Source organism: Lipophrys pholis, assembly GCF_963383615.2.
Source record: "Lipophrys pholis genome assembly, chromosome: 8".
Lineage (NCBI taxonomy): Eukaryota > Metazoa > Chordata > Actinopteri > Blenniiformes > Blenniidae > Lipophrys > Lipophrys pholis.
The window spans coordinates 27,693,979-27,710,354 of record NC_137630.1 but is presented as its reverse complement, the minus strand read 5'-3'; the positions used below and the strand labels follow the sequence as shown (position 1 = coordinate 27,710,354).

At 42.4% G+C, this 16,376-nt stretch overlaps 1 protein-coding gene across 1 annotated transcript; it reads right to left on the bottom strand.

The window, feature by feature from the left end:
* Positions 1 to 497: 497 nt before the first annotated feature.
* Positions 498 to 11,387, bottom strand: nt5dc2 (5'-nucleotidase domain containing 2). The gene is made up of 14 exons (XM_080468618.1): positions 10,918 to 11,387; positions 7,679 to 7,863; positions 7,522 to 7,596; positions 7,378 to 7,433; positions 6,348 to 6,441; positions 5,307 to 5,435; positions 4,842 to 4,902; positions 4,638 to 4,740; positions 4,436 to 4,537; positions 3,658 to 3,739; positions 3,465 to 3,551; positions 2,503 to 2,643; positions 2,201 to 2,265; positions 498 to 1,783 (listed from the first exon to the last, which is right to left on the bottom strand). Exons 1-14 carry the CDS (start codon positions 11,273 to 11,275, stop codon positions 1,522 to 1,524), a joined length of 1,800 nt encoding a protein of 599 aa, XP_080324744.1. The 5' UTR covers positions 11,276 to 11,387; the 3' UTR covers positions 498 to 1,521.
* Positions 11,388 to 16,376: the final 4,989 nt, after the last annotated feature.

The following is a 16,376-nucleotide window of genomic DNA, read 5'->3' as shown; positions in this document are numbered from 1 at the left end:
AAAAGGAAGCATTTTGAAATTGTCACTCAAAAGAAATCGACCATATTAGCTGCGGAATAAATGTTTGCAGTGTGTAAATTCAATAGCTACTCCCATTATCTTTTTATTCAAAGAATTTGCTTATCAAGTGGTTATTTAGACACTTTAGGACTCTATACCTCACTCCTGGAATATACTATATATTCCAGTTTATAGTATATTCCAGGAGTGAAATATACAGTTTTTCTTTTTGAAAATTGCACATGTACAGTAGTTCAATGGAGTTGAGAGATGCGTAAATGTCTCAATTATAAGAAAAGCCATATCAAATCCAATCAGTCCCCACATTAAAAATAAATAAATTAAAAAAAAAAAAAAAAAAAAAAAGCATTTTAAACATTTTTTTTGTTAACAAATTGTGATATTTAATATTTTGGTTAAGAAATATAAGTAAAATATGTTCGCAATTATTTTCCTGTAAGTGTGTACAAAATCTGCAAAAGATAAGTTCCACATTTGGCATGCAAATGCAACAAGAAATCCATTTTATGCACATTGGGTCTCTTTTGAAAACAAACTTTTGCAACTTACTGGTACAACACAGCTGAAAATAGCTGCTCTGCAAAACAACAACACTGAAGCTAAACTCGTGTTTGTCATTGAACCACAGTCGATATCAAAACGCGGCATGCACTCACGTCGTTACAGTCCCACGTTGCACTGAAATAACGTACAGAAATAGCAGCAGCTCATCCCCAGACGGGACAGCACCACAACAGCTTCACCATTAAAGAGCCTGTTAGCGCCTGTCTGGCTCTTTCAAAGTCCAAAACTCCTCTGACACACAAAAACAAGCTCGATGTGATGAAGAGACCTGGTGAAAGTGTGTGTGTGTGTGTGTGTGTGCAGCTACCTTTCCTCTGTAGTCTTGATGTAGGCAGGCGGGGAGTGAATGAATCCGTGATGCTGCGCTCAGGCGGTGATGAATGGATGCTGCTGCCATAGCAACCAGCCCACCAATCAGATAAATGGAGGACAGTTTATGAGAGGAAACATCCTCGGCGCACAAAACTACTCACTGGACGTATTTTATTCATCAGAGTTTATTCTCAATGCAACACAAGACAGATTCAGAGCCACTCATTGACCTTCACTGTAGCTTACCACAATTTGTTTGTAGAGCGTTACAAGGTTAAAAAACGGAAGAAAAAAAAGACATCACATTATATTTTAAGACATGATCCCCATTTAAATTGTGCGTCAGCAGCTCAGTACACCAAGAAATCCACTGCTTACTTGAGGCAGAAGACAGATTGTCAGCAAAGCATGTGTACAAGCACATGCTGTGCTCCAGCGCCCTCTTGTGGAACTATTGGGAAAGTGTTGAATTTGATCCACCCTGAAGGGGGATTGTGCGGCAACTTCTTAGTTTAAAAAAAATAATAAAACAAATCCCTCTAAAACATACCCTCAGGCAATTTGAATTGTTTGCCAGGCCCCTAAAATACAAAGTCCTTTCAGTCAGTGAGGAGAGCGCAGCTCTCATCTGATGTGCGACATCTCCTCCAGGAACGGCGTCTTCATGCAGCCTGTGCAGAGCTGATCCATCCACAGCGGAGCTTCGTGTTGCAGAGGGGTGCGGCGGGGGTAGAAGGTGTACGACATGTCGTAGTTCAAGAGGCAGCTCAGGGAGGCCATGTAGATGTCCGAGAAACGACACAGACGCCTCGAAAAGTACGTGGGGTTGTGGCCCGTCCTGAAGATGCTGCCAAACTGAGGGTTGTACAAATTCTTTATCATCACCCTGGAGAACAGAAAAGTTAGGGGAAAAAGTCATCATCACGTATCAAGATTATTCAGTGAGTAGATCAAATTTATTTAAAAATTACTTCAGCGAAAGTCTTATTAGTAAAACAGTATTCAAATATATACACGCATCACTAAACCTACTGTATTTTTCTAAAAGCACTCCATTAATGGTATTAGATTATCATTAATGCATTAAAACCAACTTTTCAACATATCTGGTTTAGTTCCAAGTAATTTCCATACACTTAATGAGAAATTCATATAACTCAAAAGCAGTATTTTTATTTTCATTTTTTTCAAAAGGAAGTCCGTAAGTACATGCGCAGGTATTTGAGTAAACAGACCTGTTATGCAGAGTCACTGGGTTCACTGGGAGGTTCTCCAGCGGCGAAGTAAAAACACTTGGACTCACCTGAGTTCATCTCGCTCCTGCTGCCACTCCCGGAAAACCAGTTGAGACTCCTTGTCTCTGTGGATCTAAGACAAGGAAGATCCAAAATATGTTTAGTGACACAAGAAATGACTCTAATATTGATAAAGAAAATGTTTTAGTTTTTTTCCCACTAGATAATGGCTTGTTTGTTGTTCACAACTGATAGCAGTTCAGTCCTGTTTGCATACCAACATATTCAGGTGTGTACCCTCCTGTGCTACTGTCAATGTTCGGCGCTTTTTAACTGTGAACACAAGTTAAACCACAGATCAGCTTCTCACCTGCAGCTGCTCCATCAGGCCGGTTAAAGCCTGCAGCCACGTGAGGCTCAGGGCATACCGGTTGGTGCTCACCACTTTGGTTTCGTGCTCCAGCTCGGGTACGATGGCGGCTGTACGCCAGCCGTGTCGCAACATCAGGTCCTGGAAAACAAAAAAAACATGCCGTCGCCAAAGACTCACAAAAGCAATGAACTTTTGCTTAGAGACGGTATCTTCATTTTAACAACACGTTTTGGAGTGACGTCTTTATTTGGAGAGGAAAGACCAGCTTCCTGTGTGCCTCCTTGTGCCTCTCCAGTGGGTCTAAGTAGGTCACGTACATATTACAGGAAGTGGCTGGTAGCTGTCAGCACCTCAAGTCAAAACACTGAGGATCGGCTTTCAGCGTCTCGGCTGCAGACATTTATTTTTAATGCAAAGATTCCTCGAGTGGAACATTTGCTCCGCTTATTCAACAGTGACATTTGATCTTATCACTGAAGACAATCAAAAGTATAAAAAAAAAAAATTTGATTTGTACTATTTTTATAAATGTATATGCATCTAAATCGAAGTTCCAGTTATGTTTCTTTCATGTACAAACACATATACATACATACATTTATATATATATATGTATATATATTCACAGTATACAGTAGCTTAAGCTATTCACTTGATATTTTTAAAACAGTAATGCCACCTGGTGTTCGACTATTTTTTTCCCTCTTCCCCACTGTGAATACTTCCAGGGTTGTGCAAGGGGTGGAGGCAGTGAGCCGGCTACGTGGTCATCTGCATGCATGAACAGAGACCGACTTTTAATGCATGTGTCACATTGTTTGTGAGTGGAAAAACAAGAGTTCCCAGTGAGAAATCCCGTTTCCCATCAGTACAAGTTGAGGCTATATGAATCACCGCCCTGTAAATGGTTAGATGGCTGTTAACAGTTAACCGTCGAGGTTTATAACTTTGACACTTACAGCCAAGTCACTGTACAGGTGGTCTCCGAAGTAGAGCACTCTGGACCCTCGCCATCCCGTCAGTCTGAGAAAGTCGTACAAGTTTCCCTGAAACACAACAGTAAAGTAAAGACTTGTGAAAACACAGTTACGGGGAGAAATAAGGGCAATTGCTCAAATGTCCACAGGCAACGTTTACTGGAGCGTTACTGACCTGTTTGTAGATCTGCCCTTTGTCCAGACTCTTTATCTTCTCCCACCGCAGGTCTCCATTATCATCCAAGCGTCTGAAAGGTCTGCGAAGTGTTTTAAAAGGAGACTGCTGAGATTACCCTCTGAGGGACGACACCGGAATAACGGTATGGCTTATCGATGTCATGGTGACGTATCATAGTCAAGGTTTACTGACTGTGTTTCGCTCCTGGACTTTCATCGGTTTGAAATGTTTGCGTCAAACGGGAAACACACAGTTTTATTTCTTACACGTTGCAAGTCCGTTACAGATTACTGAGACACAAACTGTCCTGAACACATTCAGACATACTTTGCAACCACTAATTAATCTAAAACACACGAGGAGATTCCACACAGGGAGAATATGCCAACAGCACAGAGGCGAGAGACAAGGATTCAAACACAGGGATTCTTCCTGTGAGCTGTGAGAGGTGACCACCGTTTTTAACCATTTAGTGTATATCTATTTGTATTAATCTATTTCTGTAGCTTGCACATTCTTGAATATTTACTTAGAAAGTCTTTGCGTTATACGTGTGTTTGTGTGTGTGTGTGTGTGTGTGTGTGTGTGTGTGTGTGTGTGTGTGTGTGTGTGTGTGTGTGTATACACATGGGTGAGGACAGTGTTGTTGCCGTGTTGCACTCGGTTTTGAAAAGTGGCTTTTTAGAATTACGTTTGTCACATCCAGCAGCCTTTCACTTCCACGTGAATTGTAGAGTAGCCTTGTTTAACCGCGCCACAAGTAAAAGTGACTCACTTGACACAGTCGGTGAAGAAGTGGGGTTTGTCTGCCTGCACGATGACGACGTCGAAGAAGTCTCTCCATTTCTTTCCTGCCATGTGCGTCATTCCTTTGTCCCTGCACGCATGGTAAACAGAGCACACTGTCAGGGAAGTGTTTGTCTTTGTTATGAGTTTGAGGTACCTGCAGAAGTTGAAGTGAGGGAGCCGGGACTCACACAAAGCTGAAGGGGCTGTTGGTAATGAGGAACAGCTTCTTTCCTTGGCTGGCCAGTCGATGCAGAACAGCGTCAGTCTCTTCGCCACGCTGGATTAACTTATCTACCAGGCCAAGAAAAAAAAAAACTCAGTTTGTGAAAAACAATTTCACCACATGTGCAGAGCTGATGTTGCAAACTGGAACAAAGTGAAGTCGAGCTCACCAAGATCTTGCATGACCCATTTATACATGTAGCCTTTGAGGTGAACCATGCCAATAGCTTCCTGAGGGATAAACGTGCAATTGTTAATGCCGCATGACCGTTCTGTTCTTGTTCTTCTGGATTCAAATCAGAAGGAAGAAAATGAACATTGTTTCGGGGGGAAAATCTTACAAAACCTGCCGGATTGCTTATTATCTCAAGAGGAAATGATGACGACATACAGGCATGCCTGTAACTAAACACCCTGGCACCCGGAGGAAGAGCCTATTATTGTTCCTTGCTCTACCCAGGAGGGTCTTTCGGAGACTTTCCCCGAGTTCAGCAGATTCCCGAGGCCCCGGCTGAAGACTGTCAGTACATGTAAACAGTCAAACCGGGTCACCGTGGTCCGCAGCGTGAGCTACGAGGGCGAGGCCGCGCTCTAAAACACATGTGGTGATATCTAATCCAGCCAGTGAAACTCACAGAGATGTCCTTGAAGAGGTGAACTGGATCGTACTCAATGTCGTTGGTGATGAAGAAATCATTCGCCACGGCCAACAGGGTCATCTCTGGGATTGAGAAGATGTCCATGAACTGCTTCACTCTTGGCCCCTGCGTGAAAGACGACATGAAAAAAATAAATCCTGTTTTCTGGACGAGGAATCTAATTTGATTTACTTTATTAGAAAGCACTTTTAAAAACTCGGCCGCAGGCTTTACAGGCTTTCCTGTAAACAAGAGCCAATTCCTCAAACTAGATTAGAAGCACACTGAAAGTATTAGAATCAGACTGTTTGAAGGGGGATTAGGAGGAGGCCGGAGGCAGACTTCCCGTTGAAGGGTGGACCATGAAAGACATGAGGACAGACAACTATTTGAGTCTGATTCCAACAAGCAGAGTCCAAATTGCTCCTTGTTGGCAGGCATGTCAGTTTGACCTTTCTGGCTGCCAGATTCAACAAGCGATCTTTACTTTTTGTCACTGATTTAGTGGAAAATCCAAACTGAAAACAAAACGTTTGTTTGAGCTCTGAGCTCCCACGGTCGGTTTTCACAGGACGAGAACTGCTGCGCCTTCCAGGCGATCCAGGAAAACTAAAAGTAAAGAAATTAGATTACAGAAGTCACAGGGAGGATTCATGTAACGAATAAGCCAAGCGAAGCCCGACATTCGGAGTAACTGTGGACAGAGAGATTGACTCAGCTCCATGTTTGGTGGTGATCAGATGAGATTATGGTATTTTGTTAAGCCCGTCGTGTCAAAAAGGGATTTTGCATCTGTGCCTCGCCAAAAATGATTCCCGGATAAACATCACATTTAACATGATAATACAAAAAACTGTAAAGAGCGTTCTGGATATCACTATAGTTTCAAACACAATACTCAAACAGATGCATCAGACTGTGAAATGTGACCGAGACATAACCTTGGTGTGAGGTGAAAGTACTAACCCCTCCACCGATCAGCCCACCTCACTAAACTACGATGCTGTACATGATGTTAAAAAAAACGTTTCTCCTCACCTTTCCATAGAAGCCGCTGTCCTCTGCCAGGGGGATGTGAAAAGTCCCCCCATAGAGCTGCAGGACCTCCTCGTCCGACACCGGGCTCAGACCCCTGATAACAAACAAATGCATGCACAGCCGCTTGAAAGATTAAAAACAATGGAGGATGTTTGGATCATGACATCTTGGTTTAAAAAATTTATATGGACACTTTGCATCAAGTAGAAGACGTTCACCCTTTCAAACTAAGATAACACAGTTCACAATTTGTTTTACTGGAAGAACAAAAACGGTGTATTTTTACATTTTTGAGACTCACTTAACAGTTTTAGCCATTTTTTTTTTGTTTATGTTTCCTTTTAGGTTTTGCAATAGAAGATATTTTAGCAGTTTTAGCCTTTTTTTTTTTTTTTTTTTTACTTTTTCACCATAAAAGCTGTATTTATTACCCTTTAAGCATTTTTTCCACAGCTTTGCTGTTTTACCTTTCTCTACCCATTTTTTTTTTGTCTGGTTTTTCCTACTTTAGAGCTTTCAACATGACTTTTTTGTTCATAAAGGGACATGACGCATATTTTGAGTCCTTGTGAAAATGAGTCTGCGAGTGAAAGCTCCAGGGGCTAAAGCCTCTAAAGCCGCAGGTTGCAGACCCCTGCCCTGGACACTTTAATCTTCTGAAATGAGTTTACGCCACAAAATGGCGGACAGAGACTCGTAGAAGCACCTGGATGAACATTTAACACACGAGTGACTGAAACTATTGGCGACCACACAGTCCTGTAGTCAAAATAAAAGGCATGTTAACACCATTTAACACGATGTGGATCACTTTATAACTGCTCCCCACATTTTATAGAATGTTCCTTTAAAGATAGAGAATTTAAAAGATAAATTAAGAAAAATAAAAACAAATTGGTGACTAGCTGCCTGACTGGACGTTTAAATAATTATTTTTTGGTTGGTGTTGCTTAGATGATTATAAAAATGTTTAAAAAACATATATATATATATATATATTTACGTTTGTTTGAAATCACACACCACTTACCGATACACCGTTCCTCTCTGGATGTAATGGAAAGCATCTATCTTCATCAAAAGACCCTATAGAATAAAATAAAGCGTTACAGAGGTGATCATCGGCACAATGAATGTACATCTTTTATCTTATCTGTGATTTAAAAGCGTTTACCTTCTGGATGTCATAGTGAAGACCCCGGGCAGTAAAGTTGGGGATGTAGTCATATTTCCGTATTTCCTCTGGGTACTGTGGGAGCCAGAGAGGATAAACAAACATAAAAAAACATCTGTAACGGCAATGAATTCAAAACGAGAAGCGAACAACGCACCTTAAAGTGCTCAATGAGGAACGACCGCGCTTTGTCGAAGATCATGGTGTTGAGCGCGTTGGAGTAGATAGCCAGCGTGTAGTCGTAGTCGAAGCCGTAGATGTCCACCTCGTCCAAGTTGACCTCGTTGTTGGCGTAGATGGCGGCGGCGTTGAGACTTTTACAGGCACCGGGCGGGATCAGGTCTGAGCCAGGAAGGGACACACAGGAGGGGCTCATTGGGTTTAAACAGCCGGAAGATTCAATCTGAACAACGATTAAGTAAAACGAGGGTCGATGCAGAGACATCATTAGAAAGACGTGATTCAGGGCAGGAAGATCCTTCCAACATACTTCAATCAGTCGACTGAATTACTCAGACCACAAAAAAAAACAATTATTAATGATTAAATGAGGCTCTAAATCCTGTTGGATGTTTGTATGGCTTAAATATGTGTGCAGACTTTGCTCTCCAATGTTTGAATCAAGTTGTTTGAACAGCCTACAGTTGGACATTTTCAACATATCACTGGAAAATACTTTATTATGAACTTGATTTTAGGGTCATAAAACAAAATAATGTATGTTAATGGAAAAAAGTTGAAACACAAATTACCCTTTTTCATAGACGTATCGGTCTTGATTCCTACAAGTCCTTGTGGAAGGAGTACTTGACCTAACTTGGCCTTTATGAGGATGAAGGTTCTGCAGCCCTCGACGGCCCGTGCATTTTGTGCAGCTTGTATTTCTTGTGATCAAGTCTTTAGAACTGACCACTCCTGAAAATCATGTTTTGATGCCTTTTCTATTCTTTTTCCTCAATGAAATGTGACGTTTGTGTTTTTCTGCGAAAAACCAGCACATACTTCTACTGCTGTTTTCAGTGCTATACTTTTCTCTCCTTCTAGCCCTTAACCCCACCCAGAAGAGCAGAAAGCCTCCACCACTGAGCCTGGCTCTGCAAAGGTTTTTTTTCCCCTCTTCAAAACAGGAGTTTTTCCTTTCTGCAGTCGCTTATGATCTCTCATGTGTTGGGTTTTTTTTTCTTTGTAAAAGTGCCTTGAAATGACTGTTGTATTTGGCGCTACATAAATAAACCTGAACTGAATTAAATTAGGAGGGGCTGGCAGGCTCGCCGGAGGTTGTGCAACGTTGCAATTGTGACTCTGTTTAGAAGTCTACTGACTCAGAACCAAAACTGAAGAGGACATTTTGTGCCCCGTGTTTTCCAATTCATTTAAAGAAAAGCAGGAGATCAACATTGATTACCGCTTCAACCGGTTTTGTTTATCTGGCCCCACTGTTATGATAAGGAGTCCCGAAGCGAGCGCATGCATGAAGAGTAAACAAGTGGTTCACAACTGGTTCCCAAGTCAGTCTTGCCAATGTTGGTTGACCTCTAACAGAAAGCGGGTCAGGACCTTTTGTCCCGGGAAAAGTTCTGCGGGGGCCGCATCTGGGCAGGAGACACACACCTACCGACCTTGAGGCCAGTCCCCCTGCAGCCTATCTACTCCTGAAATGAGCCTTTCTTCCCAGCGCCAAGTCACATGTTAGACGGATTAGAGCCGTGAAATTGCAGTTCCAACTGAGAATGCATGACCCGGAGTTAATTAACGCTCACTGTGTTGAGAATTAGTGTGTAGAGTCAGGTTAATGACAGAAAGTACTTTGTGCCTCAATAAACAAGCTGAAACACATCCACAGATATTATGCAACACAAGAACCCGTGGACTCCGAAAATATGTTGTTGTTCAAATTTTGGCCTTACTAGTTTATAAATGCATTTCTAGAAAATAAAAAATGCAACTTTTCCAAACAGCATTTTTTTAAACGGTGTGTGTGTGTGAACACACAGCTTCCAAATGTTGTTTGCATACGAGTGCATCCGTAATAAAAACAGTAAGAACACTGGCGGAGGAGCAATATCCTGTTTTCCTTTCATCACATTTCGTCAACACACTTTCATTTAGAAGGGAGTTTGCGTGCAGTTTTCAAAAGTAGTAGTGTGACTCTTACAACCCTCACACAGTAAATATATTCTCCTTCACGTAGCCTAAAGCCTTCGATTCATAACTTTACACAATGGATAGTGTGGCATCAGTAAAATTCACTTTTAATGTTTATGTTTAAGCATCTTGTTGCTGCAACTGTCTCAAGTATACACAGAGACTCTGCTGGATAATCTCATCTACATTCATAACTCATCACAATATAATCCCATTAAGTCTGGTGATGATGCATTTCTCAGATAAATGGATTTTACATTGGTTATATAATGGATAAAAAAGATTTTTGAATAATATTTCGACTATTCATGAACATTTCAAACAAATTTCGAGATGCAGATTCACACCCACAAAGAGCTTCACGCATGCGCGCGCACACGCAAAAACTTAAATAATGTGACACATTTATCTTGGATTTAGACTCAAGTATTTAATTACGCCTCAGCTCTCAGCCTTTATTTCATCCTACTGGTGCTGCTGCTGTTGTTGTCCTGCACATTTCTTCCATTCCTCGTTGTGCTGAAAGCAGGGCTGGGCAGCAAGACCAAAACAAACAACTGTGGAAAGCAGATATTTTTGCACCAAACATGAACTCCATGGGTTTGTCTTCCAATCAATCAAATACAATGTTGTTATATTATATTCAAAATCCATTCTAGTTCATTTTAGAGATTATTTTTTTGATTTTGATCATTTCTATTAATGAAAAAATCCAGAAAACAAAATCTTAGAAGGTGAAATGACGGTTACTAAATGTTGTTGGTTTTTTTTGCCATGTGCAAAATCACGTGTGTTTTGGTACGTCGTGACCAGTTTCGACACGTTTGCCTCTCGAGAATGATTGACGTTTTTCCAATTACGCACGAAACAAGTCAAAACAACCACCATGTTGTGTACCAGACGTGTCTGCTGCAGACAGCAAAAACTCCATGTTTACGTTGAATATGGAAAATTCTAAATGTGCATAAACAAGTGGGTTGTTTTTTTTTATTCCCTCCCTGTTGTTTTCCTCCCTGTAGAAATAAAAGAGGAACTGCTGCATTTTGGCACAAAGTTTACTCTGAAATAGCGCAGAGACGCGAGGACCAGCTCGCTGCCATCTGTCCGACACAGGATGAAGACAATCCCTCAAACGGACAAAATGTCTCCGGTGTCAAACGGATAAACACGGCTGATGCCTGGCTCGCGTGGGGGGGGGTCGAATGAGGACAATGGAGGGGGGGAAAACGGGGACACCCTCCTCGAGCTTACCGTGCACCAGCCGCCTCATTTCATTGTAGCGGCTCCACAGGTACGACCTCTGGTCGCTGGGAGCCGCGTTGGACGTGTACGAGCGCCTCCGGACTCCGGCGCCCCCGGGGGCCCCCGCCGCCGGCTCCTTGGCCCGCTTCTTGTCCGCGGTGGGGCCGACGTGGGGTGGCTCGCTGCACGGAGACGCGTCGCCCGTGGGTCCGACCGACGCGCAACCGCAGCCGCCCTGCTTGGGTTCCCCGGAGAGCCCGCACGTCGTGGACAGTCCGCTGGCTTTAGGGGACCGGACCACCGGGGGGGTCCTGCACCCCGTCGCCCACAGCGTACGTGTCAACGTACCGACCGTCTTCAGAGACATGATGTCTGCAGATGTAAACAAGCCCGATCACCGCTGCTGCTGCTGCTGCTGCTGCAGGCGGATCAGCTCACATGAAAACATGCCCTGCTTTGAAAAGCAGCGTGGACACGCCCTGAACCGAACCCGGCCCCTCCTTTTAAAGGGGCGGGCCTCCTCACCCTCCCCAACCCCCCCGGGCCAATCACAACCTCATCGTCCACTGACTCCGCTCACATGGGACTTTTTCCTCTGTGACTTCAGAATGTTTTTTGGGCCTCCAGATGGATTCAAGACTCCTCTTTGTGCTTTCAGCTCCAGAGGCTCACCACTCTGGCCTGGGGGGCCCCGGAGAACTGGAGGCCCCCGAAACAACAAACATGTGCATCAGGCTGCTTTTGGGAACTTTGCATGTCTGTTTACCACAAGCCTGAAGGGAGTCATGTCGAATAAACTAACTCCTAATGTCTTGTTGCATAGATAGATAGATAGAGAGATAGATAGATAGATAGATAGATAGATAGATAGATAGATAGATAGATAGATAGATAGATAGATAGATAGATAGATAGATAGATAGAGAGATAGAGAGATAGAGAGATAGATAGATAGATGTGTTTGCAACTTGTTCTCAAACTGTGCTCAAAGTTACTGATGCATGTTTTCTGGCCGAGAGCCTTTAATTTGTCTTGTTAATTAAAAAATTATTTAATAGAAAACTCCTCTGGAGCGTTTTCCCATTGTCTGTTAATCCTCAAATAACTCTGACTTGCTGATCACATAAAGGTATTTAAATTCCTTTATTTAATGTATATATGATCTGAAGAATGTGTATAATTTACATGTGTGCAAAATTATTAAACTATATTGTATATTAAGACCAACTGTGTAATTGAGAACCACAGAGAGGAAGAATGTTTTGTCAATAATGTAGATTTATGCGATATGTGAAATTTTACCGTTAACGCTCAATGTAGGTTTTTAAGTATTTCAGAAAATGTAACATGCTTGTATTTTCTGCAGTTTTTTTTTACAATAAGGAAATATAGATTTCAAAATTACATTTTAAGTAAAGTGACAATGAAAACTTTTTTTAAAAAAGAGTATAAAAACTGAAAGGTGGGGAAGAAAACACAGACAAACACTGATACTCATGCAGTACATTTGTTGCAACAAGAAAGGTCATAACATAGTTAAAGTGTATATAAATGTCCTGTTTATCGTGTTTATCTAACAGAGTCAAAACTACTATAGTATTCATCCCCAGTTTTATTTATAAGCACAAGACCTCCCTGACCTGCTGGTTAAATAAGGATCGAGCAGGTCAGAGCTGCACACATGAGCCGGACCACAGAGGACGCAACAACCAAAGACAAACTGACTGAATACCAAACTTCAGTAGTTATACTTTCACATAATAGACTGCCAGGTTTGTATTCATTCATTTGGATGTATTAATGCGTAAACGTCTTTATTCCCTGTTGCACGGTAAAATAACGCTTGACAATGCAGCAGAGTTAAATTAACAATTCTTGTCCCTTGCATGTAGTGGAGTATTAGTGTGAAGTAGAAATACATGGATGTGCTGTGGATACTGCAGAAGTTCCGCCTGACTCGGACCAGTTGTTGTTGTTGTTGTTGTTGTGCAGACTTCAGCTTCTGTTTGAATACCAGCCTGCACTTGACTGAGTGAAAACAACAAAGAAACTCTGGTTCGCAGCTCGGCTCGGAAAGCAAAAGGCTTGAAAAGAACCGAAGTGCCGAAGCAGGAAGTTGTAGTGTTCCGGCAGGCTAATTGGAGGTTCATCAAAGCAGTGAGAAAGGGAAGTAAACGACAAGTTGAAGAGGTCTCATACCAATCAACTGACCTGAATGAGGTCATGCTTTTCATTTGAAAGACAAAGAAGGAGTCTTGACAGCGTCCCCCTGTGATTCCCGCCATTCTCACACGCCTTGCCTGGTGTTTTTCCATCCCAGCCCAGAGCCCCCACCCCCCACCCCACCCTTCCCCTCTATCCACAATAGTGACTTTCTCCACGCTGGGGAGAAGACAGAACCTCTGCAAAGACGCCGTCACCAGACATTGTGTCTCTCTGCCTGCGCCCGAAGCTGCTCGGAGACATCTTCAACACTCAGCACGCTTCAAAGAACAAATAAAATACAATTTCAACGAGAGGATCTGATGAGCTCTGTGGCTGGGATTTCATTTTAGAGCTTTGTTTTATGTAACTGAAAGGCATCAGCAGCCTCAGTCCTCAAGAACCCTTCCTCCTGTTTCCAACGGGCAGACTGCAGCGTGTAATTTACTGCGGCGGCGGCGAGGCGAGTGGCCGTATCTCCTCATATCACAACTTGAGTGTCGCGCCTCCAGCACGCCTCGAGGCAAACAGTGACCGATCACTCCCACCGCAGAGAGGCAAGCTTTCAAAGCCTCCTCCGATCCTCCGAGACTCAAACGTTTAACATTCTCAGGCTGTGTTTTGTTATTCACAGGATGAGATCTGAGGATTGAAACACATGGGGATGTAGGCGTGTGTTTACAGAAACTCTTTGAAGGCCTTGTAGTGAATCCTCCTGGGGTCTGAAGGAAGGAGAGATATTATTAGAACATTATTTTTAATTTAGGGTATGGTTGTGATACTTTTTTTTTCTAGTTTAGGTGTCTGCATACTGCCCTGTTATCTCAGTTGAATAATTTTGAAATTTAAATGAAAATGGGCACATTGGAAAATCAATCTTCCACTGTTTTTCTTTTCAGAATAAGGTTGACAAAAGTTTGTGGCTTATTATTTTTAAAAACATGGGTTGACGAAGTAGCGCTCTTTCTCTGATGGATCGCCACGGACAATGGAAACGTCTGCTCTTCACTTCTGGGTGTCGGTGTTGTGTTGTGGCAGCTGATGAGGGCAATGTAACTGCCCGGGGACTAATTAGGAATGGAATTAGTTTGATTTAATTGCAGTTCCTCTCTTCTTTGGAATTTCTACACAATGAGGGTGGGGTTACATCTGACCCACGAGCTGAATATTGGACACACAGTTCAGCACAAAGCAGTAAAAAGAAATGGTTGTTGACAGCATGTTCAAGTCTCCTGGTTGGCTCCCAGGAGGCTGCGGCGTCCTATAGGTGGTTATTTGGAAAATGACAGTCATCTGGTTGCCTAGGAGCAGTTTTAATGCCGGCCTATACTCTCCATGCGTCCGGGGACATTCTGACAAACATGGATCCAGGACAGAGGAAACAAGATTAGTATGTGATCATGCCTTATCTGTGTGATTACAGGAGCTTCAGTACGCAGAGTAAAAATCCATCTCTGGTTCATATTGAACTGAAGACTGCAGTCAAACTGCAGCATTTTACTTACATTTTAATTGTTTTCTGCTCAGTTAGACAAGTTAGAGTTACAGGTTAGCGCTCTGGACGATAGACGTTCACTGGCAACCACTTTGTAGCTCTAAAGGAAGTAAACTTAACTCACAACAACATGTCAGACTTCTTAAACCTTGACACAACAATCCTCAGCAGTTCGCCGAGTTACTATTTGTCTCATGTGTGACTAAAATGCAACAGGTTTGACAACAATGTGCATCGTGAAGGAAGAAAACAAAGACGTCTTTTCAGATCCCCACAAGATGTCTTTGTTGCTTTTCAGCTACTTTCACAAACTGACGAGGGGAAGCCGTCACGAACAGAGAGAGAGAAGAGTTCAGTCACTCGGTCTTTATCTAACGGTGCTGCGTGTCGAGGCTTTACATCAGGCTGATAAACGTTTCCCATTGGGACATCCCCGCTGCTAAAGAAAACAAGATTATCAAATCAAGTAGTGGTTACTTCCAACAATGTTCACAAGCACTAGAAATCTGTTGACTAAGAACATTTGAGTTTCTTCACTTGAAAACACTTATTTTGTATTAACTGTGAATAAGGAAGTGGACCAACTATTCAGTTTTGAAGCTGTGTTTAATCATCTTCATCGTGCATGTATAGCGACGGCGCGAGACTCGTGTTTACTATAACACTTTTAAATCCATAAAGTGACTTTTCCTCTAACTTCATTTCAAAGTCCTTCTGTGCACCAGTCCGCACGCAGCTCATCTTCTTCTACGGCTGAAAACATGTCGCAATCAAGCGAGCCGATCTGGAGCTTATCAAACTTGTTCTTCCAGCTGGCCGCCACAGATACGGCCTCCGAATGGGTTTAAAGGCGGGTCGTTCTGGGGACTCGGCCAAGCTGACGGAGTCTTCTGCAAAATGTGTGTCGCGTGAGAAAGTAAATCACAACCGATTTAGGAAGCCTGATTGTTTGATGTTCGAGAGAAGCCGCGTTGGAACTTTCCAACTTTAATCGTAGTCGTAAGTAGATCAGAGGTCAAACTTTGAGTGACAGTGGATTAACGTTGACTTGTTCAGCTGTCTCATACGGCTCATCATACTGGATTCCTTGAATTATTCTGTTTGAAGAGGTTGAAGATTGTGTCAGGACTTGTGGATTGAAGAGTTTAATGCACTGCAGTGGATTTTGGAACGGAGTTAATCAAAGTGGAACATGTCCACAGTGTCTAATGTGCTATTCTCAATTGTTTTCAAGAAGTATTTCTTATATTTATCGCAGTTGAGTTACTACTGCACGAGTTCAGACTTAACCGGTGTGTACCAAGGTTTGGCCACGTGAAGTATAACAAACTGTTTATAACCATTGAAATCAATGGAAATTAAAAACACAATGCGGTCATTCCTACGCAACTTCAATCGGATTTACACGTGAATACCCTGAAATTAAACTTGAAAGTCGGCACTTAAAGCTCATATTTATTGTTTCATATCAAATCGATTGTGCTGGTGTATAAAGCGAAAGTGGAAGCTGTGTCGACGTTCAAATATTTATAAAACATAGGTGCCTATCAAAGTCATTTGGAAAGTGTGAAACCGACAAAAATCCAACATACTAATACTAACTCTTTTGCGAATATTTATCCAAAAATATGTATGTCTAAAGGGGATCTTTTGCAGTTTTGTGCATATAGAACAAGAGATAAATGCTTCACATTGTAATTAAAAGCATCACTCAGATGTACTCGTGGCCAGAAGTTAGTGAAATGGACGTGAGATAAGAATCTCACAGGTT